Source organism: Schistocerca piceifrons, chromosome 1 (genome assembly GCF_021461385.2).
Source record: "Schistocerca piceifrons isolate TAMUIC-IGC-003096 chromosome 1, iqSchPice1.1, whole genome shotgun sequence".
Lineage (NCBI taxonomy): Eukaryota > Metazoa > Arthropoda > Insecta > Orthoptera > Acrididae > Schistocerca > Schistocerca piceifrons.
Genome location: NC_060138.1, coordinates 635182295 through 635208168, shown reverse-complemented (window position 1 = coordinate 635208168; position 25874 = coordinate 635182295). Strand labels below are relative to the sequence as shown.

The 25874-nt window shown below is 42.6% G+C and overlaps 1 protein-coding gene across 1 annotated transcript in view; it reads right to left on the bottom strand.

Annotated features, from left to right (window-relative positions):
- The window catches only part of LOC124804969 (sodium/calcium exchanger 1-like), a 198735-nt gene extending 173246 nt beyond the window's left edge, over positions 1-25489 (bottom strand). The window contains exon 1 of the mRNA XM_047265363.1: positions 25404-25489. Within this exon, the coding sequence (XP_047121319.1) occupies positions 25404-25446 (43 nt within the window). The 5' untranslated portion in view covers positions 25447-25489. The remainder of the gene's footprint in view (positions 1-25403) is intronic.
- Between the last annotated feature and the right edge of the window lie 385 nt (positions 25490-25874).

Genomic DNA, 25874 nt, shown 5'->3' with positions numbered 1-25874 from the left:
CTCACGCTGACTAAACGATCCCGAAACAAAACGCACCGTTCTTCTCTTCATTGGATCTTCTCTTCCTATCAGTCCTGCCTGGTAAGGGTTCCAGATTGATGAGTAACACTCAAGAATCGGTTGAAAAGTGCCTTGTAAGCCACTTCCGTACTTCGTGAATGAGGTACATTTCCTTAAGATTCTTTCTGTGAATATCAGTCTGGAATTTGATTTTCCTACTATTCGTTTAATGTGGTGATTTCACGTAAGGTCGCTCTCGATAGTTACTTCTACATTGTTTTACGGTAGATACTACTGTTTCGCAGTAATTTGTAGTCAATAGCGTACCTGCACAGTGGCAAGTGGCCTTTCCGCGATGGTGACACCACTTCCCATCAGATCACCGAATTTAAGCGCTGTTGGACTTGGCTAGAGCTCGGATGGGTGACCGTTCAGGTCTGCCGAGCGCTGTTGGCAAGCACTCAGTCCGTTCGAGGGCAATTGAACAGCTACTTGATTGAGAAGCAGCGACTCCGGTCACGTAAAGTAACAACGACCGGGACAGCCGTGTGCTGACCACGTGCCCCTGCATATCCGCGTCCAGTGACACCCATCAGCTGAGGATGACACTGCGGTCGGCCGGGACCGTTGGGCCTTCCGCGGCCTGTTTGGAGTAGCAGTAGTAGCAGTGAAGCTATACAGCAGTGTGTCTCTTTTCTTGTATGTGCATACTGCCTTGAATGTCAGTTATGTCCTCGAAGCAAAGCGTAGATCTTTCATTTGAATTTTTGCACTTTATCGTTCGTACTGATAGCACGCAGTTACGGCGCCAGTTATGATTTTGTTCAGAAAAGAACTGTCGGCGTTTTGCATTTCATTCGGTCGTGGCAGGCGGCCTCGTATCGAAGTTTTTGTTCGAGAGTCAAGATGTGCAGCACAAAGTTTGCATGTACTTTTTCTTTTCTCTGACTGCCATCTAGGGGGAGGAACATGTTTGATTCCCGGCCGGAATGGAGATTTCACGCGCTCAGGCCCAAGTTGTTATGTTGTCCTCATCATCGTTTCATCATCATCGATTCGCAAGTCGCTGAAGTGGCGTCATTAAAAAGACTTGCATGAGGTGGCCGGACAATACCCAGTGGTGTTTCCAGCTCAATAATGCCATACCATCATTTCATTTTTCTCTTCTTGAAAACGTTCTGGGGAATATCTCGAACACTTGATTTAGAGATGATGCACCAAAGCGATTTGTGACCTGAGAACGTTTACTCACTGTGATCGCGCGCGTACTACTTAACACTGCCTGCTAATAGCTGGCTGGTCGAATGCATTTCATTTATTTATAGTTCTCAATTCAAGGGTACTTACTCCACTGACGTCGCTTGTACGACAGGGATACACTCAGTCTCGAAACTTTTTGGACAAACAGTGTATGTTGTACTGTGATATGTGGAGCACTTGTGCAGGACATACATGTCCACTGCTTAATTTTTCGCCATTTTTGAAACTGCCAGTGCCTTTGCATCCTACGTGACAAATACCGTTTGCAACTTAGAAGATAGCAGCAGGAGATTACAAGAGACACCGTGAGGAAAATGTAGGAGACCTAGTTGGAGGCATGCACCCCAGTAGGTAAAGTAGTCAAGTCAGATTTTGACTGTGTGTTGTAGAACAGTGATAAAGTGCTGGGGATTAAGAGTGATTGAGCCGGCCGCGGGGGCCGTGCGGTTTTAGGCGCTACAGTCCGGAACCGCGGGACTGCTACGGTCGCAGGTTCGAATCCTGCCTCGGGCGTGGATGTGTGTGGTGTCCTTAGGTTAGTTAGGTTTAAGTAGTTCTAAGTTCTAGGGGACTGATGACCTAAGATGTTAAGTCCCATAGTGCTCAGAGCCATTTGAACCATTTTTGAAGAGTGATTGAGAATAATTCCTTCTCATTCACGTCTTGCCAAGATAAGCACTCTGATAAGCCAAAAAATTATGACCACTGCCCACCACAATGTTGGATGCCGTTTGATGGCGTTGCGGGCACGTGATGCGGTAACAAGAGCATGCAAGCAGAGCAGACACAGACGGGAGATCACCATAGTGAAGATATGGGCTGTATATGGGGAAACCCATTGAGATAAGCGACTTTAACATCTGGTAGATTATTATTACTTTGAGCCTGTGAACGAGTATCTCGAAAACGACGAAGCTGGCCGAACGTTCATGTGCTGCTGTCGTGAACATCTACTGAGAGAGGTAGAAGGACAATGAAACCACCACTAGGTGCTAAATGGTTGGATGTCCACGGGTCTTCACAGTACGTCCGGTTTGGAGGCTTGTCTGCTCTGTAAAGTGGAGTAAATGATGATCTGTAACATCTCTCCCGAAAGAGAAATGCTGGTGCACACACAAGTATTTCGGAGCACACCGTCCATCGTACAGTGTTGAACACTGAGGTCCACAGCAGAACACTCCTACATGTTAACATGGTGACCCAACGACATCGTCGATTACGATTGCAGTGGACACGGGACCATCGGGATTCGACCGTAGATCAATGGAAACGTGTCGGCCCTTCTGGTAATCACATTTCTGCTACACTATGTCGATGGTCGTTTCCACAAACGCCGTCGTCGAGGTGAGCGACGGCTCGAAACGCGCCATGGACGCAGGCTGGTGGAAGCGGTGTTATGCTATGGGAGACATTCTCCTGCGCTTGCGTGGGACCTGTAGTGGTAATCGAAGACACGCTGACAGCTGCAAAACCACTTGCATCCTTTCATGCTTGATGTCTTCCTTGACAGGGATGTCATATTTCAGCAGAATAACTGTCCGTGTCTCGGAGCCAGAACCGCACTGAAGTGGTTTGAGGAGCATTATAGTGAACTCACTTTGATGTCTCGGCGACCAAATTCGCCTGATGTAAATCCTGTGGAACCCATTTGGGTCGCTATCGAGAGCCATCACCTCTTACGCGCATCAGAGGCCTTTTATTGACAGCTATTACATGACCTGTGCATAGACATCTGATGCCACATACCACCAAAAACCTACCACCAAACTGTCGGATTCCTGATTCGCAGAATCACTGATGAATTCGTTCCAATGACTGACAAAGAAGCTATTAAACAGGTGGTCATAATGTTTTGGCTCATCAGTGTAAGTGTTCGTATCATTGTCGCCTCAGCAGTCTGCCGTTATTGCTACTACGTCACCACTTAACTTACGGTGTATTGCCTGTATGTGGTAAACAGGGAAACCTTATGGTATTCATGAGTGCACGTAATAAAATACCTAAATACAAACTTCACTAAATTTCTCTTCCGAATGTTTTCCGATATAATATGCACTCATTGTGTCTAAGTTCTGTAATTTCAAACACTTCTGCCTTTCGCTGGGTAGCTGGAAGCCACAACCTGACCAATCACTGTTCCTTACGTTACGAAGTTGCTATGTGTTTTAAAACTGGTTTCTTCAAAGTGACTTGTATTTTTTGTGTGGCTTTTTTAGAGCACCGCATGAGCTAAGTAAGAACAGGAACTATTCGAGCAGACAATCCCCAACATTCAGAGCTTGCTAGTTAAGTAGAGGGATGAATATCTTAAATGAAGCACCGGCGTTTTTATAATGTTCTCGCTTTTCTAGTGGCATCTGAAATATGATTTTCATTGATTTGCGTTTTGCTTGTTGAATCGATCATTCGTAGAAGTATTCTATGCATTTTTCGTCATTTCTGCATTTGTTGGCCGCGCGGGATTAGCCGAGCGGTCTTCGCGCTGCAGTCACGGACTGTGCGGTTGGTCCCCGCGGAAGTTCGAGTCCTCCCTCGGGCATGGGTGTGTGTGTTTGTCCTTAGGATAATTTAGGTTAAGTAGTGTGTAAGCTTAGGGACTGATGACCTTAGCAGTTAACTCCCATAAGATTTCACACACATTTGAACATTTTTGCATTTGTTGTTAAAAGTTTTCCCTCTTTATTTTTCAAACGAATTCCATTCCTGGCGACAGGGAGGCCAGCTGGCCACTGTCTGACGTTAATAATACCAAAACCGATAATAATCATGGCGACCCCATTTAGGTAAGGGACAAAAGCAGAAGAAGAAGAGAAAATTCCTTTTCATTTCTTCATATTTTTCATTATCATGTAGAATAACTATTGATCGAACTAAAGAAGGTGAGATTCGTACGGAAAGTCGAAAACAAGACGTGGAAGTATACGATTCGAAACATAGCCATTCGGAAAAAAAGGCGCGAAGCCTGTAGACTGTCCAAGAATGACTGAACAGGTATGGACACCTACAGCGAACGTCGGAGGATCACATGCCGAGTTAATGAAGAAGGTAAAAGCGGAAGGTAAGAACGGACAATTACGATCGAGAAAGACACGAGGAAACAAAATTTAAAGCTCATAGGAGGAGAGGAGACTGGCGGCAAGAGGCTGTAGGCAGGAAAACGTGAAGAGTCTTCGAATGCTTCACTCCAAGAAATAGTTTAAGACGGGATTAAATAGCTAAGAATGAGTAATGAGGAAATATAGAGTTCTAAACAAGAGAATTTTAAAATTCTGATATGTACTTACTCGCAGGTATAGGAGCAGGAATCGATGATTGTCAAGTGTTTAGATGACATGAACATCGTGAAATTTCCAATATAGTTAAGAAAAATCGTTCGCACGATCATGTCACACGTTAAGTGGGCCGTAGAGCACAGATAAAGAAGCTGTGTAAGTGAAAAGCTGTTTTATGGGCCGTGAGCTAGCGAGCACTTGATTCTTTTATGAGTTGAAAGCAGACCCTCGGGAGACGCCCTGTTGGCATCACTTGGCTCCGAGGCTTCAGAATGTGGCTGCATGCGCTCCTGAGTTCGAAAGCATCATCGCTACCGACGTCTAAACACCACCGTGCCATTCGTTCCCAGAGCGTGCGTAAACGAGGTACCTGAGGTAATTTAAGTCTGTTTCATTACTCCTTGTCGGCGTCATTCGAAATTAGTGGTGTTTACCTTTGCTGTTCAAAAAATGGCTCTGAACGCAATGGGACTTAACTTCTAAGGTCATCAGTCCCCTAGAACTTAGAACTAATTAAACCGAACTAACCTAAGGACATCACACACATCCATGCCCGAGGCAGGATTCGAACCTGCGCCCGTAACGGTGGCGCGGTTCCAGACTTTAGCGCCTAGAACCGCTCGGCTTACCTTTGCTGTGTCTACTTCTACTGTGTTTACTTTTACTGTGTTTATGCACAAGCGCGATCAGTCTTTCAGTTGGAACATATTTTGTAACGAGGAAGTTGTTACTAATCCACGAGGAAGCACTTTTAAATTCATAATTTTCTCAGTTACTTTTGAAGGAGAATTTTGCTGGCAGGTCCGTAGTTAATGAAGTACAGTATTAGTTTTGAAAATACACGTTCCACAGCCATACTTTGTTTCTATTTTATCTGTTTATTTTTTTCGTTCTTTGCGATAAGTTTCGAAATCACAATCTCAATCTCAAGCAGTTATTCGCGCCATTATCCAAGCCGTCTGGCTTGTATCTGGCGTTATCAGTGGACATAGCCAAACAACACTGATGAGTCAAAACATGATAACCACTTCCCACGGTGAGAGTGAAAGCTGCCTAGCGCCGTTGCGGTCACGTGAAGCGGTAAGAGAGCCTATACGCGAAGCAGAGACGAATAGGGCAATCATTCTAACGACGGTACATGGCACAAAAGGGGAAAAACGGGAAATCGACGATGGACTGATTGTTGAGGCCCGGCGACAGGGAACGAGCATGTCGGAATCAGCGAAATTGGTCGACTGTCTGCGTGCTACTGTGCGAGTACTGAAGGATGGAGAAGCTACAAGAAGGTGACAAGATGTTGGACGTCCACGCCTCACCAAAGCACCTGGACCGTGTGGATTCGCCCGCTCTGTAAAACAGAACAGGCGGCGATCTGTGGCAGGTCTCACGAGAGATTACAAGGCTGGTGCAGGTTTCAGAGGAACTGTTCCAGAGCACACCGTTTAGCGCACTTTTTTGGACATGGGGCTCCGAAGCAGACGGCTCCTGCATTTTCCCATGCTCACCCGACGACGTTATCAATCGCGACTACAGTGTAAACGGGACCTTCAAGCTTGGACTGCCGACCAATGAAAAGCTGTAACCTGGTTGGATGAATCACGCTTCTTGCTTCAAGAAGTGGACGGTCGTGTTTGGATACCCTCTGACCAGGCGAACGGATGCTCGGAACATTCACTACCCCTTGGACGCTGGGCTGTGCGGGGAATATTGTGCAAGCCGGCCGTTGTGGCCGAGCGGTTCTAGGCGCTTCAGTCCGGAACCGTGCTGCTGCGACGGTCGCAGGTTCGAATCCTGCCTCGGGCATGGATGTTTGTGATGTCCTTAGGTTAGTTAGGTTTAAGTACTTCTAAGTCTAGGGGACTGATGACTTCAGATGTTAAGTCCCATAGTGCTCAGAGCCATTTCAACCATTTTTAGTATTGTGCATGGTATTCCGTGGATCTGGGGTAACAATTCAAGGCGCCGTGACAGTTGTGCACTACGTGAACAGTGATGCGGACCACTTGTGTCTTCTCCGATGACGTTGGTGTCTTCCAGCACGGTAACTGTCTGTATCACAAGGCTTCAATAGCGCCTCAGTGTTTTGGGGAACATAAAATTGAACTCACGGTCTCAGAATGACCGTTGTATTGAGTTCCAAAGGTTGAGCAACACACTACTAAGCAGATGGTTATAATGTTTTTGGTTCTTCAGTCTAAAACTGCATATAAATGGTATGTTTTGCTGAAGATAGGAAAGAGTGCTAGAGAATGGGGCTACGACCTTGAAGCTAGCCCGCAAAGAACGAAGGTAAGCAAAGAAAATAAACACAAAGAATATTTCCAAAACAACTTTTGAAGAACTGTTGTTGAAAGGTGGCTACACTGAGCCACTGCGCCAGAGATTGCGCCAAAGAGTATTATTAAGCCGCCTCCACAGTGCTTGTTGAGAGCTCGTAGTAGTCAGTGCCTGTCGAGGTCTCGTGGTAGTCTGTGTTGAGATGTTGTAGCAGAGAGTGATTATTGAGAGGTAGCGGCGGGCAGTTCTTGCCGAGAAGTTGTGGTGGGCACTGCTTGTCGTGAAGTCGGAGTGGATATGTGGTAGTAGGGAGTGTTTGTTCCATGTTTTATCCAGTTATTTGATGGGAGAGATAGCAGATGTTATTCTAATGAAGATATTATAATGATCAGAGTGCATTTCGTCAATATATATGAAGGTAAAAACCACTATGTTCTTTTATTATTTGTGTGTCTCAAGTAATGCATCATTACAGGTTCAGTCAACAAAGCATCTGGCTTGTGTTCTTGTATTAGAGTGTAATTCTGGTTTTCTAGCGTAATTATAGTTTTTCTAATTTTCTTTTATCACGTCAGTATAATTGGTATTTAAAAATTCTTGTCATGTTGAAGAAGAACCGTGCCAGATGTGTACGTTGAGTCACACTCCCACACACAGAACAGTTACATTTGTGCTTGGGTTTTGTAGGTTTTATAGTTGCTGGGGACTTAATTAATTAACTGTGTTTATGAAAATTTTCATTTCATTCTTTGTTGTTGTTCTTTGCAGTCAGATAGCGTAATAATACTAGTCAGGGCCAGCCGTTTACGAGACACAGCGTAATCGGACACAACAGCTACTAAAAGCTAAAAATATTTTCAATCATATTTAATTAAGCCCCCATGCATTGTGTGTTACATGTTGGCATTACAGGCAGCCAGTGGAATAAACAATGCACTCGCCAGCACGTTTAGGTGAATTTATAATTTCCCTTGGATCATGCTATATGGTACGGATATCTAATATTAGAAACATTTGTGTAATAACGCCAGTCAGAAGCTAGTGATCTCCTGGTAACCGTTGTTGATTCTCGATCATGGGACCGCGGATTCGACACCAAGCCATGTCGGGAATTTTCTCTCCTCGAGACTGTGTGTGTGTGTGTGTGTGTGTGTGTGTGTGTGTGTGTGTGTGCGTGTTTCTTTTTATCATCATTGACGCACAAGTCACCGAAAACGCGTCAAAGATCACAATAATTGCATTTGGTTTCAGTAAGTGGAAAATACTGCTGTTACGGACTTCATTCCGAAAGAGGGTTTGATGCATCTCTTCGCACTTGTCCACCCTGCGTAAGTCTCGCCATCCCTGCATAACTAAGGTATCCTACCCACTTGAATCTGCTTATGATATAAACCTCTTCAGGGGAATTTTTTTAATGATTTCAATTGGACAGTTATTTTAACACTGTATTTGAAATGTTAGGTACTCGTTACAAATATACTTTTGGTGTAAATGTAACAATTACACTTCGACAATAAATAAGAAATGGCTACATTTGTATACGTGGTGAAATTCAGGTTACTGCGAGTAGACACAGTGCAGTACTTAAAGAAACCAAGAAATGTTATAAATAAAGACAAAATTCAGCCAACAAGAAATTGTTAGTATTAATTATCGCGGAATAACTCTATACATTCTGGGCAAACTGGAAAGTTAGATTTTTTGCTAATGTATTTGGCACTTCTTTTGCAGTTTTCATTCTTACACCGAGGGGGACTCTTACATTCGTTCTTTGTACGGTACCAATGACTGTTAGCAGAATATGGAATTGGTGGGTTCAGGAGGGTAATACGGAACACCGTGCTGGATACCAACGGCCTCGTATCACTAGCAGTCGACATGATAGGCGTCTTATCCGCATGACTGTAACGGATCGTGCAGCCACGTCTCGATCCCTGAGTCAACAGATGGGGACGTTTGCAAGACAAAAACCATGCTGCGGTTACCCTTGACGCTGCATCACAGACAGGAGCGCCTGCGATGGTGTACTCAACGACAAACCTGGGTGCACAAATCGCAAAACGTCATTTTTTCGGATGGATCCAGGTTATGTTTACACCATCATGATGGTCGCATCCGTGTTTGGCGTCATCGAGGTGAACGCACATTGGAAGCGTGTATTCGTCATCGCCACACTGGCGTATCACCCGGCGTGGTGGTATGGGGTGCCATTGGTTACACGTCTCAGTCACCTCTTGTTCGCATTGACAGCACTTTGAACAGTGGACGGACGTTGGTATCTTCCAGCACGGTAACTGTCTGTATCACAAGGCTTCAATAGCGCCTCAGTGTTTTGGGGAGCATAACATTGAACTCACGGTCTCAGAATGACCGTTGTATTGAGTTCCAAAGGTTGAGCAACACACTACTAAGCAGATGGTTATAATGTTTTTGGTTCTTCAGTCGAAAACTGCATATAAATGGTATGTTTTGCTGCCAATCTTTATAAGTGTTGTAGTAGCTGATGCCTTAAATTCCAAAAAAAATATTAGCAGTGTATCTTTTGAAAAGAATCCAATCGTTTACCAGTGCAACATGATAAAGATGAAAAAAATATTCTCAAATAAAACTTCTTGCTCTTCGTAATGTTACGATAGTGTGCCACCATTTTGTCAGCATCCCGAATTCATTTCATAAATTTGTTGTAGCGTGCTGCGGCATCACCAACAACAATGTCATCATCAGAATCCTCATTAGGAACACTACTGCAATGATGTTCAAATCTGAACAATTCACATCATCAAAAGAATCTAAAATGGGTACAGTTTCATCTGGACGTAAGGTTTTCTTCCGATTCATTTTTTATAATGTTGGTAAAGCAACTGTAAAACAAATAAAAGTAATAAAAGTAACAAAAACTGTATAACAGTATTTCGTAACTCGCCCTTTTGCACTATGCCCACAACTGTGTACGTTTGTGAACAAACGATTTATACTAAATAGTGCCCAGATACCACTGATTCAACAGTAACACAACAGTAACAAACTTTTATAGCACACAATAAACATTATTGAAACAAAATTCGCCTGCAAGAAAACACAAGCTGTAATTTGAAACGCACACCCTGAACCACCGGCAATCACTGACTGTCCTCAGAAATCAAAGCATCCGTCTCCATAACATTTGCAAATCGAGAACTAAACGTATGTCTCTATAACAGTTGCAAAATGGGAACTGTGAACAAGACAGCCAACTTATGGGAACATTAGGGCTGCAAATGTAAACACTGCCCATTGCAAGATTCATATTCTCCAATATATTCAGCATGAGATTAACGGCCACATTGTTCCAATATCCCTGAAGAGATTAAAGGCTTGAACTGGCACAACAACTCGTCTTCCCAGCTGCACATTTTGCTCAGTTACCAAATGCAATCTTATTTGGTGCCTCAGGTTGTGTACTATCAGCCTATCGCCTCGTTTAGTCAAGTTGTGTATTGAGGCGAAGATGAGAAGTAGTAAGAGAAGTTTTTCGTTATGAAATTCGTCAAGGAAGCGTTGAGAATCCTGGACACCTTCTGTGACTGGAACGAGCCGGTTGCCAGTAAGCTTCTATCCACAACGAGACATTTATCCCAGTTAGGAAGATGCTGGTTGTAAAACTACTCTCTCTACACTTTTCCGGTTTTGCTGCATCATACGCAGAATGCATGCCAGCAAGTTCCTGTAACTAGTAACGGTCATGTTAGATAACGAGTCATTAACTACCTACGGTGGTAAGTTCCACCGTGGACACATCACAGACGAATGTGTACTGCCTTTCAAGCTAATGTTACCTGCGTCGACGGTGCAGGTAATAATTGTTTGTAATGAAACACAAATGGGTTACAAACATCTGCCTCACTTGCATTGCTCAATCAAGACGCCCTACTGCCTGAGGTAATCATTTCCGACCATTGCTTCCTGATCTCGGAATACTGAGTTTAAGATTACCGTATGACTTTGTACGGTTTTGACTCTAAAATTTTGGTAAACACTGTATAAGCACGGTCAGAAATACTTAACGGGAACACTCTGACCGATTCTCGCTCAGTCTACTTCAGTTATCGTACGTCACCTCGGAAGTCGCTTTGACCAAGACTTATCTTTGAATCTAATTTCCAGACTGTGCTGATAGTCGGCTGCGATAGATCATGGCGCGGTTATTGGCGCCTCTCTTCTGATTCTTTATCTGCACTGTCATCGAAAGTTGCACTTGTATGTGGACTTATACATAATGATTACCACTGCGCTTGATTCAGAGTGCGGCGATGCAGGTCTTCGCCATGGCTAGAAAACAATGTTTTCTCTGTCTCTCTCTACTCACAACGTATCTCTCAGTCAGCTTCCTAGATCCACAATACCCTAGCGCTGGTTTAAGTGTACCAGGCTATCACTGTGAGTGCTTTCAATCCGTGAATCGTGTAGGCAGCTAAGACAAATCAACCCAGAACTCAACTAACTGGGGGTGGGATTCTATATACAAACGACATAAGTGCAAGCCTCAATATCAGGTCACTGACAGTTAATCCGTTGCTGTTACTCGATCAACTACAGATCTTGTTACTCTTTAACGGTCTTTCACTTTTAGATGGGTGCGTATTTCGATTATGTATTCAAAATATTCAACTAAATCGTTACGTTTATTTCAACGTGTGCATATAATGTAATTTTAATTGTTGTTGAATAAAGACTGGATGGTTTTAATAGTTTGTTGATGCAATTGTGTGTAATGAAAGCACACGTTGATCAAGAAGATCGTTGACAACGTATTGTTTTCTTACATAGCGACTTTGATTATTGCTTACTGACCCACGTCAACAGAAAGCAGACTGGGTTCTTCGTATATAGACAAACAACACCAAGCACACACAAAACACATACAAAGGCAGCAAAACAGTCGTAAGAAGAAGAGACGTTTCAAATCCTCCACTGCTCATTGATTTAATTCACTCAGCAAGTAAACTATAAGCAATATGTAAAATGTAAGCGATCTTATGCGAGTATTGGAGTTAAACATTCTGCTCTTTGTTATTTTGCATTGACTTATAAAACTCATTATTGATTATTCATATCTATGAAAATGCAATGTAGTTTCTAACCAAAGCAGAAAATTAACAGGAGCGAAAGATCTGAAACAAGGAAGTAATTATCCGCGCACACATAAACAGGAGCTAGATGGCTTGAGCTTACGCTATCAAAAGGCTGAATTTCACAGTTTTAAGGAAATGTAAACACAACACTACACGAAAGACACAGAAGCTCTGCATAGTTGCTGCAATGATTGCTGGGAATGAAATGGTCTGTCTGATTGTGTAACAGGAACTTTGTTTCACGAGGAAATTCGAATTTATTAACCAGTGTGTATACTTTTGTTGCTGGAATACATATGTTAAAACAGAATGAGATAGTATTGTTTCATTAAGTAGTGTTTGCACGGGAATGCTGTGAGACGACGAGGCCATATGAATGCACTTTTAACAACTTTTCTCATTTCTTGACCACACTTTTATTCTTCATCAGCGTCACGCTTTCGACTTTCAGTCATTTTCAAACGACGATATGAAAATATGATAAATTTCACCATTGTTAAGTTACCTATTACAACGACTAGAATATGGCTTCCTAACTTACCAGTGCTATGTGAGTCATATAAATACATTACATACATCGTATCACGCCAATATTTTTGAGCACTGCTACCAAGTGAAAATTTTGGAAGCCAAGTAAACTAAACCGCTAGGCGGCGCTGGGTACATGATACGCGCTACAATTTGTTTTTGTTTACAACCACAATTTTCATCGTTACAACGTATAAAATGATTTCATCAGTTACATGGAAATCACTTACAATGTTATACAAAAGTTATTATGTTACAAAACAATGTGCTACAGATTTTTTTAATCTAATACATTGGAAGAACGCGCTGATTGGCGCTGGACCAGTCAGTTAACAAACAAATCTTTTGTTTTACTTACTACTCACAGCATATAAATTACTAACGTCAATAAATGTTCATAAATATTTAATAAAAGTTAAAATTGCATAGATTACTAGAGGGTTGTAAAGGAATTGATTAAAGTTGGCACACTTACGATACCGTACATAAGATCTTCCGTGATTTTATGACCATACAATTGTTTTCTGTGAATAACAAAACTAAAGATCGCCATGACGCAATTAAGGAAGGGGGAGGGGGTACACAACATTAAGTTTAACATATTAAAAAATTCTGTAATATTGCTTGTAATACTGTGACTACAAATTCTTATAAAATCACAGCTTAAATAAAATAACTCGAAAGCATCGTGAAACAGCTATAGTAGCGGTGCAGCGTGAAGCGCTGAGCAGCCGATTATTTATACTCTATCGGCACACTTAGGATAACGTACATAAGATCTTTTATAGTTGTATGACCATAAAACTATTTTTCTGGGGATAACAAGCATTTTAGAACGCAATAACTCAAGTTATGGAATGGGTGCACAACATTAATCTCGACATATTAAAAATCCTGTAAAAACGTTTGCAGTACTGTGACTACGTTTATAAAATGCAGCTATGAGTGGTGAAACAACTATAGTAGCATTGTTATCAACCGTTTTGTACTTATACCATGCAGCGTGAAGTGCTGAGCAATCGCTTACGAATCCTCTGTCGGCCTATGAGCAATCCGCGCGTATGGCGCTAAATACGCAGTAAATAAACTTTTACTCATCTTGTGCGCAAAACAAAACACAGAAGGAAGCCACACAAAGGTGCCTGGTCTTGGGGATAAAATACAGAATGATGCGCTGTGCCGGCCTTTGTGGCTGAGCGGTTATAGCCGCTTCAGTCTGGAACCGCGCGACCGATACGGTAGCAGGTTCGAATTCTCTCTTGGGCATGGATGTGTGTGATGTGCTTAGGTTAGTTAGGTTTAAGTAGTTCTAAGTTATAGGTGACTGATGACCTCGTATGTTACGTCCCATAGTGCTCAGAGCCACTTGAACCATTTTTTGATACGCCGTTTATCATAAAAAGACTGTTGTGTAGCGGCCTAATTGTAGTGCGTCACCATCTACTGAAGATTCAGGATGACGGCAGATCTCTAAGTGCTCCGTAAACAGACTGAAAAACCAGGTATTGGTGAAATCTATTTATTCGTTTACTATTTCAGACGCAAATTTTGTCTTACTCTGAAAAATCTTCAATTCCTCAAATATATTTAACAGGAGCCTCTATGGGACGTTGTGCACAATTTTAAGATTAGTTTGACTTTCGCCTTCATTGCTGTCATAGGTACGCTCCCTAAACGTTTTCTGAAGGACCCACAAGTCTGTCCTATATAAAGTTAATCGCAATCTCTACACTTAATCCTGTAAACTTACGTGCCCTCATACTTATCATGCCTGGCCTCAGTCGAGCAACCGAGCGAGGTGGCGCAGTGGTTAGCACACTGGACTCGCATTCGGGAGGACGACGGTTCAATCCCGTCTCCGGCCATTCTGATTTAGGTTTTCTGTGATTTCCCTAAATCGTTTCAGGCACATGCCGGGATGGTTCCTTTGAAAGGGCACGGCCGATTTTCTTCCCAATCCTTCCCTAACCCGAGCTTGCGCTCCGTCTCTAATGACCTCGTTGTCGACGGGACGTTAAACACTAACCACCACCACCACCACCACCACTCAGTCGAGTATCGCACTTTGTCCCCTAAACAAACATTGTAAGTGATTTCCATGCTGCCTGATGAAATCATTTTATACGTTGTAGCATTGAAAATTGTGGTTGTAAACAGAAACAAATTGTAGCGTGTATCACGTACCCAGCGCCGCCTAGCGGTTTAGTCTACTTGGCTTCCAAAATTTTCACTTGAAAGCAGTTTGTACTTGTCTCGTGCTCAAAAATGTTGACGTGATACAATATATCTGATGTTTTTGTATGAATTGTATTATATTTTCATATCGTCTGATACCAGTTATGTGTTGTACGTTGTAGCCTTTGAAAGTGACCGAAAGTCGAAGCGCGTAAGGTTCATGAAAAATAAAAGTGTGGTGAAGACATAAGTAAAGCTAATATAGGTAGTTCTTTCTACTTAACTTCGCTCAGGGAATATCATATTTAATTGCTCTTAGCCTAACTGTAGTTTTCTCCCACTGGACGGTTCCTTACCAGAAGTTAAAATCCATTTTCAGTTGTCTGAAGTACTACATACTGTATGAAGTTATGGATGTATTGTGATACTCCACCTCAAGAGTGACAATAGAAACCAGTGCTCACTAGAAGGCAATGGAGTAGTGTAAGGGAGCTTTCGTGACAGTGCAGCGCTTTGTAGGAAGCCAGCTGTTCAGGCAATTCAATGATATTCTACGTCTTTATACTCGTAGTACGAGTCTCCTGGTTTACAATGTACTTGTTCTGCGTGATATTGACATGACAGGTGACTTATAGGGTTGGTAGTACTGTCATGAGAGATACTCTGTTTTATGGTCAGTTATCACGCTACAATTGCTTAAAGCTGAAATCATCCGCGGTGCTTATACAGTTTGGAGAAAGAGTCATAAGTGACAGAAACAGAAATTCTAAAATATTTATGTTATGCGAAAATATGTGTCCTGAGCTGTTTGCTTTACTATGTGATTGAATTAATTGTTGGTGTAGATCCTGTGGTAATTTTTGTCTGTTACGGACGTGGAGTTTTTTTTTCCCGATTGTATCGTTGCACATGTTTTTGGTTTCCTTGCCGCGTCAAATTCATTTAAAATCTCGAGTTATCGGCAAATGTTTCCGCTGTCTTCATCATCAACTGTCAATTTTCTGTCGGAAATACAGGTGGATCCTCTTTCTAAGACCAGTAACCAACTAAAGCCAGTGTAAATCTTTCACTTTGCAGCAGTATGCACGATGCTGTGAAACTACCCGACAGGTTAAATGCTTATTCTGGACCACGGCCCCAACACAGAGGCTGTGAGGTACGTTGCAAACATTAGAATGTAGGAGAGCATTACTGACAAAAGCTGTAAGCCGCGCCAGCATCGCCCAGTGTTTAATAGCATTGCCCGCGATAGGGTCTGAGTTCCAGACCTGGACACTGTTTTCATCTGCGACAAAGCAAACGACATATAACTAGTGAGAATACAATGTGTCGGCACAGAGATTGTGGAAGTTTACTTATACACTATCTTAAAAGTTTCTGGATACCTATTAATAGACATTAATATGGAGTATGTCGTCCACCCTTCGTCTTTATGCCTGGTTGATCTCTGCTGAGGACCATTCAATGAGTTGTCTGAATGTCTGTGGAGAAATGCTAGCCCATTCTTCCACAAGAGCCGTAACGAGAAAAGGTAGTGAAGTTGTACGCTTGGGTCAGGTACCAGGCCGGTGATATAATTCGTACTAAAGGGGTTCCACTAGGTTCAGGTGGAGTCTCGTGGCACGCCACTCCATTTCAGGAATGGTACTGTGGAAAAAATGCTGCTTTATGACACGGTGCATTCTTATGCTGATGCGATCGTAAGTAGGAAGTCAGTGAGAGAACGAGTGCAAAAATCTCTGATGCTAGCGTCAGCATCTCTGGAATCGTTGACGTCAATACCAGCATTCCCAAAATTTCCTCCCCGTCCCAAATTTCTCGCATTTTTATTTCCCCTCCTGATCCACTCCCTACACAGTTTCCCACAATCACCATCCCACGCCTCCCCCTCCCCATGGCAAATGATTTTTAGCAACGTCATCATCCTTTTAATAAATCGCTGTGTGATTCTTGGCTAATGGCGTGCAAGCTCAGCGCCCACCTCTTCTAGCAATTTTAATTTTTACAATACGATTGCACGAGCGTCATCATTTGTTCGCAATCTCTATGCACATCTACGTCTTGTGTTCAATTGACGAGATGCTTACAGTGAGCAAAGAAGATTTTAATAAGTCTATTTGTTTTAAAAAATGTGCCAGGAAAACATATTCACAGCTTTCTGCATCAAGAGTGGTAAAGCATGATAATGGTGGAGTGTTTAACTGCAGACAAGAGAAATATTGTTAAAAAATAATGGCAAAGCCAAAGAACGGCATGAAAGTGGATTACCCGATTGGGTGCGCCAACACAAGTTGCATTTATTGGAAAGTTATCCTCTTTTTAAAATATCTGTTCAATCTTCCACCATGCAAGAAGTAGTGTGTGTTGTGCTGGAAAATACTTGTCAGCAAGTATTCCTCCATCTCTAATTATATTTTTTACCACTGTATGTGTATGTCGTTATACTACAAAATGTCTCTCTGGTGGGTAGAAATATGGAACCTCAAATGAACTTCTGCCTCTCAATAACTGAGACACAGTCCTCTTCAGTGATGCTACAAAGAAAATTATATGTAATGAATTTAAATACAAAAGACTGTAAAATGTGGCCTCGTGTAGTGAAACTGAAGGTAACACATTGTATTTCTTACTGCAATACTACTCGTATTATTTCCCACATAAGGAAGAAAAATAATTAAAGATGATCACGGGATCTTGTGAAACTGAATACTTGATAGAATTAAATATCACAAGAGATTTCTTCATAAAAACATGAGTTAAATGGAATATGGATCGATGTAACACATTGATTATACTTTGTTTCGCATTCACTAAGTGATCTGATTGGCAGTTGACAAAGTTGAACCAAGGGTGATTACTCGACTTTAATTGTGCGATCTGACTGTGATTAATACTAATGACAGTGGTTGTGAACTGAACCCGGAAAGGAACTCCTACAATACACTTTAATTTCAGAACAATAGCTGCTGCCGTGGGCGCGCAGAAAAGTAAGAGAAGCCACTCTAAAGATTCCTAGTGCAGGTGCTGCGGAATACTCATCACAGACGTGTGGAAAAATCGAGATGGAGTGCCCAATGTGCATCGGCGTCGAGTGAGATGGAGGACGTCCATCGCCTTATTTGATTTGGATACACCTACGCACCCATACTCCAAACAAGTCCAAAAACCAAACCACCTTCGTGGGACGCGGGCGGAAAACGTTCGTATTCCTCCGTGGTTCACAACCGAATCTGTTGCTCCTCACACTATCTGCCAGCGTCCGCAGCTCGTGGCCTAGTGGCTAGCGTTGCTGCCTCTAGATCACGGGGTCCTGGGTTCGATTCCCGACTGGGTTGGGGATTTTCTCTGTCCAGGGACTGGGTGTTTGTGTTGTCCTCATTATTTCATCATCAGAATCACCATCATTCGTGACAGCGGCAGATTGGGCTGTGAAAAAAATTGGACTGTTTAAAAATTGGGACATTGTATGGGCGCTGATGACAGTGCAGTTGACAGCCCCACAAACCAAACACCATCAAACTACCTGCCAGACCGCGGGAATCCCAACAAAACAAAATCCACCAATTGAAAACTTGGAAAACTCTCCCGTTCCAGTTGCGCTCCACTTTGCATACCTCTTTAAAGTCAGTACCGCCATTAGACTGTTTTTTATTTGCAGTGTTACATTTACAAGATTATGATTTCGGCTTTAAAGTGCCATTACCAAGTGTTTTAATGTTATACAGTGCCTAACATGGCATACTGTCGTATTTAAAATACACTATTAGACACATGTCTAAGAGTCGATATTTCTGTTAAAAGCCTACTGTTTGTTTTATCACTGAGTGTACCACACTGAGTATACCATCTTGAGTCAAGATGGAATACTCAGTGATAAAACAAGCAGTAGGCTTTTACCAGAAATACTGATCCTTAGACAATGTCTCTAATAGTATATTTTAAATACGACAGTATGCCGTCTTAGGCACTTTATAACACTTAACACACTTGATAATGGCACCTTAAAGCCGAAATCATGATCGTGTAGATGTAACACTGCAAATAAAAAACAGTCTATTGGCGGTACTCACTTTAAAAAAATATATTATGACTGTGGCCCCACATTATGAAAAAATTATTACTTTGCATACCGTACAGCTTCTCTCCATAAGACGGGAAAAAACTGTTCCTCCAATGTACCGAGGATACATGTGGACAGATATTATTATGGAGATACCATGTGAACAGATATTATTATTGATTTATAATTATTCAATTGCACTTGAATTTGGGATACATGTCCTAAAACTTTCCTCCGCAGAAATTAATAGTTTTTACTAATCTAGCGGATTTTATCATTGAATGATGAATAACAGTTGTGGATGTCCCGCCCAGAGAAATGTGTGCCCTTTAAAGCTGCCAAGTGGACTGTTGGCGAAGTGATTGTGAAATGGAATGGAAGGAACAACCACAGCTGCATCAAGACCAGGCAAACCAGGTTTAGTGATGGGCAGGAACCATCGAGCATCGCGGACGGTGGTTGTAAAAAGCCGCCTGAAATCGACGGAAGAAATCACTCGTGAGTTCGAACGGGCTACCATCAATTCGGGTAGCACAATGACTGTGCGTAGGGAGTTAAAAAACAATGGGATACAATGGTGGAGCAGTTCCTCATAAGTCACACAGTTCTGTGGTCAGTGTTAAGCGACTCCTGAGGTGGTGTGAAGAGCGACGCCAGTGGACACTGGATGAGAGGAAAGAAATGTTTTGGAGTGATGCATCACGACAGACCCTGTGGCAATCCGATGGAAGGGTTTAGATTTGGCGAATGCCTGGAAAACGTAACCTGTCGTGATGTTTAGTGCTAACAGTGAAGTGCGGAGGAGGTGGAGTTACGATGTGGTGGTGTTTTTCATTGTTAGGGTGTCGTCCCTTTTTGTGCTTGAAAAAACGCTAAATGCGTGAGGATATGGACACATTTTACAGCACTGTATACTGGATGCAGTAGAGGAACGGCTCGGACACGATGATTTTATCAGCAAGGAAATGTACTCTGCCATAAAACAGCACCTGTGAGGCACTGGTTTGAGGACAGAAACAGTTCTGAAGTGGACTGGCCCGATCAGATTCATTGCCTGAACCCAGGGCAACAACGTTGGGATGAGTTACAACGCTGACTTCGCTCCACACTCCAGCGTCCAACACTGCTACCTTCTCTTGAGGAAGAAAGGGGCTGCTACTCGTCCACAAACATTCAGACACATTACTGAAAGTGTCCCCAGCAGACTTCAAGCTGTCATAAAGGCGAATATTGGACACATCACATATTAATGTCTACTAGTAAGTGTCCGGATACTTTTGATCAAATAGTGCAAATTAGACTGGCAACTGCGAATCTTGGACACTTGTTTCGTCACCACCCATCCTCTCAAAACTTGTGATTTGGCGCTGTGACTCGCTTATAAGCAGAGCGTTATAAGGCTATTGCCCGCTGTCCGCCTTATTTTCTGTGTTTTTTCCTAAAAAATTAGGCCAATTCAAGAACGGTTGCTTTAAAAAGCTCACGGCCCGTTGTCTTCTCCATCCTCGTCGTATCGGAGAGGTGCTCCGTCTCCAACGTTTCGTCGACGGGACCCCGACCCTCAATCTTTATTATTTCAAGCACAATCGACGCCTGACGGCGCAAGCGCTATCTCTGATGCCGATGTTGGAGAAATTATAATTTTTATTGCAATTTTGAACACTACCGTCAGCTGTAATTTCGTTATCAATTTATTGCCAACCGCTTTCGACGATGCACTTCGTCATCATCAGACACTAAGAGTAATATAAAACCAGCTACATTAGCAACAGCATAACATAAAAAGCAAAATTGTACCTACAATTAAAATATGTAGGCTAATACGTAGTTATTCTGTCGTTTAAAACCGTTCTGAACACAACCTTAAGAACTGTATTGCTTGTATTGTAAAATTACGATTCCGGTTTGTGTTTAATAATCCTGATATACGAACGTGCAGGCAGCGTGCAATTCTTTCAACTTTTCCTGTTGCGTGCTTGTGCAACATAGATTCGGCCTATTCTAATGCCACTTTCTATTGTCTTCGGCTAATAGCTATTTTACGGTGACTTCATCTCATGATTCTAGTCTACAGCTCTTATTCAGGTATCTTGAACTGTTACTAATTACCTCCGAAATATAGTCCACTTTATTGGGTAACGCTTGAAGTAATTAGTTCATTATTCTCGTATATGTCCGCAATCTTGTGATGGGATTCCACTATAAGGCCGTTTTGCACGGTTAATGTTTTAAGAGCTCAATATGTTAAATCAGTATTGATATGCCCTTCTTTCCTGTTATATTTTTGATGAGTCTTACGACGTGGTTGCCTTGTTAACGCCTTGTGCGTCACTGAACATGCAACCACCCTCTTTCTTATTGTTTCATCTGATAAGACCCCATGCCATTTTTGAGTCGTATGATTAGGATACTCATAAGTGTTTTCATTAATCCATATTCATATGGCTTTTCACATTGTTTTGATACGTTACTGTGTTCCATAGTGTCGACACTTTAGTAAGAAGGACGTGGCTAGATGATTCACTTATGTCTCATCACTCAACAGAGAGACAGTTTTGATGAATTGTTCTTATTTTCATTAGATTTTCCTGTTCTCCCAGTCTTGTCTTCATAAAAACGTCAATAGGCTTATGATTGTTTTTGTCCTCTATTATTTGCTTTGTTTCTTAGGTATTTTGTTTAGATTCTCTACTGTACAAGGACATGCGTTGTCATTTTTATTGCTGGTTGCGACATAAACCAGTTGTGTAGGTGTATGTGCCCCACACCACTAGATGATGTTTGTAGTCACGTTATACGCACGGTCATACCCAAGGTTAGTGGATATTTATTTGCTTGATGTATTAACCATGTATTTTTAATTATGTAGTTTACTATGATATGTATTGGTTTTCCATACTTCTAGTCCTGCAAGTACGTACATTAGTAAGCTAACATAATTTGCATACTTTCACTCTCTGATGTCATACGGAATAATATTTTGGGGTAACTCAACACTTAGACAAAAAGTATTCACTGCTCAAAAGAAAGCGGTTAGAATGATGCGTCGGGTTCATAGTCACACATCTTGTAGGTATCTTTTTAAAAGATTGGGAATTCTTACAACAGCTTCACAGTACATTTACTCACTAATGAAATTTGTTCTCAACAATATGAGACAGTTTAAAAACAACGGTGATATTCATGATTATAATACCAGAAAAAAGACTTACACTATCCTTTACTCAACCTATCTTCGGCACAGAAAGGGATAAAATATGCTGCTATGAAAATTTTTGACAAATTACCAGATGAAACATACGTTTTTCATTTTAGGTGCATTGTGCTGCCACCTATTGCCAGGAACTCCTTTTCAGCGACCTCAGTAGTCATTAAACATCGTGAGAGGGCAGAATGGGACGCTCTGCGGAACTCACGGATTTCGAACGTGGTCAGGTGATTGGGTGTCACTTGTCATACGTCTGTACCCGAGATTTCCACACTCCTAAACATCCCTAGGTCCGCTGTTTCCGGTATGATAGTGAAGTGTAAACGTGATGGGACACGTACAGCACGACAGCGTACAGGCCGACGTCGTCTGTTGACTGACAGAGACCGCCGACGGATGAAGAGGGTCGTAATATGTCATAGGCAGATACCTATCCACACCATCAAACAGGAATTCCAGACTGCATCAGGATCCACTGCAGGTACTATGATAATTAGGCGGGAGGTGAGAAAACTTGGATTTCATGGTCGAGCGTCTGCTTGTAAGCCACACATCACACCGGTAAATGCCAAACGATGCCTCGCTTGGTGTAAGCAGCGTAAACATTGGACGACTGAACAGTGAGAAAATGTGTAGAGTGACGAATCACGGTACACAATGTAGCGATCCGATGGGAGGCTGTGGGTATGGCGAGTGCCCAGTAAACTTTATCTGCCAGCGTGTGTTGCGCCAACAGTAAAATTCGGAGGCTGTGGTCTTCGGTGTGGTCGTGTTTTCCGTGGAGGGGGCTTGCACCCTTTGTTGTTTTCCGTGGCACTATCACAGCACAGGCCTGCATTGATGTTTTAAGCACCTTCTTGCTTCCCACTGCTGAAGAGCAATTCGGGGATGGCGATTGCATCTTTCAACACGATCGACCACCTGTTCATAATGCACGGCCTGTGGCGGAGTGGTTGCACGTCAATAAAATCCCTTCAATGGACTGGCCTGCACAGAGTCCTGACCTGAATCCTATGGACAGAGTCCAGACCTCAGTCCTGTAGAACACTTTCGGGATGTTTTGAATCGCAGATTTCTTGCCAGGCCCCACCGACCGACATCGATATCGATATCTCACCTTAGCGCTGCACTTCGCATATAATTGACTGCCTTTCCCCATGAAATCTTATAACACCTGACTGAACGTACGCCTGCGACCGTGGAAGCGGTCATCAAGGGTAAGAGTGGGCCAACACCATATTGAATTCCAGCATGACCGATGGAGGGCGCCACGAACTTGTAAGTCATTTTCAATTAGGTGTCCGGATACTTTTGATCACAATACACTTATTAAGGTTGTATGAAGATCGTTTTGAAACACCGAATAACTACGTATTACATATTCGAGGTACAATTTTGCTTTTGGTGTCATGCTGTTGCTAATGTACCTGCTTTTATGTTACTTTTAGGGCCTGATGATGACAAAGTGTATCGTCGAAATGGGTTGCCAAATAAACTGATCATGAAATTACAGCTGACGGCAGTGGTCAAAACTGTGATACTCCTGTGGGCTATGGTCCTCTCCTCCTACTTAACAAGGATGGACATGCCGAAATTATAATTTTGGCTGGCTGTAGGTTGGCCCCAATAGTTGTAGGAGGTTGGTAGGTAGATTTGGTTTCAACGTGCCGTCGACGTAGGAGTCATTGGAGATGGAGCACAAGCTTTAACTGAGGAAGGAAGAGGAAAGTAATCGAGCGTGTCCTTTCTAACGAACTATCTCGGCATTTGCTTAACGATTTAAGGAAACTATGGAACACCTAATTCTCGATGGGGGGACGAGGATTTTAATCGCAATGTAGGTTCAGTACCGTCAATCAGCGCTACATGGCTGGTTCCAACAGCTGGAGACGAGAGAGAGAAATTTTTCTTTTATCGAACATAATCTTACAATCTTTTGTGGCACACTTGTGCTCAGCTTTTTAGATTTCTGGATTTCACGCGAGTTTTGTAAGCAGTACAGTGTTCTTAAACAGTTCGCGTAAACGGTGCCACTCAATTGGTCTCACATTCTGAGAGAATTTCGTCAATTTTATCTGGACATAAAAGTTGCCTGATTTCCTTTGGCAGCTGAAGAATAGTACTAATAGAAAATCAATTAGTTATTTCAGTAGCATTTTTGCTATGACTGCGTATGTAGCCCAGTCATGGCTTCATCATTCAGTCTTGAGCTGTTACCTAAGGAACTTCATTGCGATGTCATCATACCATTGTGGTATCGTCTACAAAACAAATCAGCAAAATTCGCTGGTATAATATAAGTTGCAACAAAAACATTCTTCTGTTTATCTATGATCTATCTTCTATATCTGTAGACGCACATATTGTAAATTATATGCCGATGTTTCCGTCTGTATGTTCGGGTTTATCTTAGGAAATATTGTAGAGATTTTGATACGGTTTTCACTAACAGAGACGCTGATTGACGAGAATGATTTACGTGTGTCGTCTGGCCGTAAACACTTAGTGCTACCCGTGCCATGCTATGGAGGCGGTGGGTGGGTGGTCATTTCACAAATTACAATTAATATCTCACTATATTTCCCACAGAGACGTGTTTCGGCGTGTTGACATCACAATAAAGATCTTCTAAATGTGCATCGACGAAGTAAAAACGCTACTGAAAAGACTAGCCAAATTATGTAATTAAGTTTTTCTTTTATTTATCAGTCTTGATTTTGCCAAGAATAGCCACTGTGTCTATCAGGAAACGAGGAAAATGATCTTGTCTGGCGAGGAGGTCGATGTGAGAAGTATCCCAAGCTACCGAGCATGGTGGGTGCGAACGTGATCTTTAGTCGAGGTGAACATCACATTTCATGCAAACCAACACCATCTGTTCGATGTCATGATACGCTTATAGTGATTGCTGGACAGACGAAAGAGGACCCACCTTTTGCAGAAGACGCTGAAAAGAAACAAAAGATTGCGGTACGGGTGTGGGAAAAGACGTGTTATCAGTCACGCAACTGCTAACGGTTCGCTGATAGTACTGTATTTGAAAGACGTCGTCGCCTCACGCAAAGTCAAGAAGTGAATGGCACAGCATTACGTGGAAATACAGTCTGGACCGACTTATACAGCTAGCAATAAATATTATGGCGAACATCTGCCGCCAGTCAAAGGCAACAAGTGTTGTGTCGTGACCACGGAGCTACGATACGAGCCTGTCGATGCATTTCGTCAAAGTCCACGTCTGTTGAGTAGTCGAGGTAGTGTGGCCACTGAAAAGTGTACGAGTAGTGTCAAGAAAGGTATCAGTAGTCGCATTCATAGTGTACGTGTTGCATGTTGCAGAAGGACTGTGGTGAACATGTTTTCGAAATGAAATCGTGAGTGTGTGTAGCAGGTCAGGACTTTTGGTTACTTTACGGGACACTGGTGAGTCTGAATGAATGGGTGAGTTTGATGGCGTGTGTGAAACAGCAAAGGCAGCGGCTGCGCATGCGGCGCCCGTAGGAAATGTTACTCACCGCCTAGCATTCGCGGTTCGCCCAGCTGCACGTAGAAAAGCATGTCCTTCTCGTAGCTGTCCTCGTCTACGATGTGCAGCGTGATGAACTTCCTGCAACACACAGTCAACAGAGCCTGCCTTAGTAAGTGCTTACCAATCACTCCAATGCGCTGTGTAGTTTGACTCTCCTATCCAGACAGTGTACTATCTAAAAGGGGTGGTCATAATACGAGGATTGGAACTTTAATAGTGGCAACTATTTATTTACCGCTCGTACAAAATTGATACTGTTTCAAAGTTTTACTGACCTTCAAAGTAGTCACCAGCATTGTGTATAACCCGTTGCCAGCGATGTGGAAGTCGTAGGATACTCTTAGCAGTACCAGTTGTGTTGACAGTTCGAGCGGCGCGGTCTATTGCCCGACGAATTTGTAGCAGTTCCGAAGCGAATGCCGTGTAGTGTTTCGGTCAGTTTAGAAATCGAGTTGAA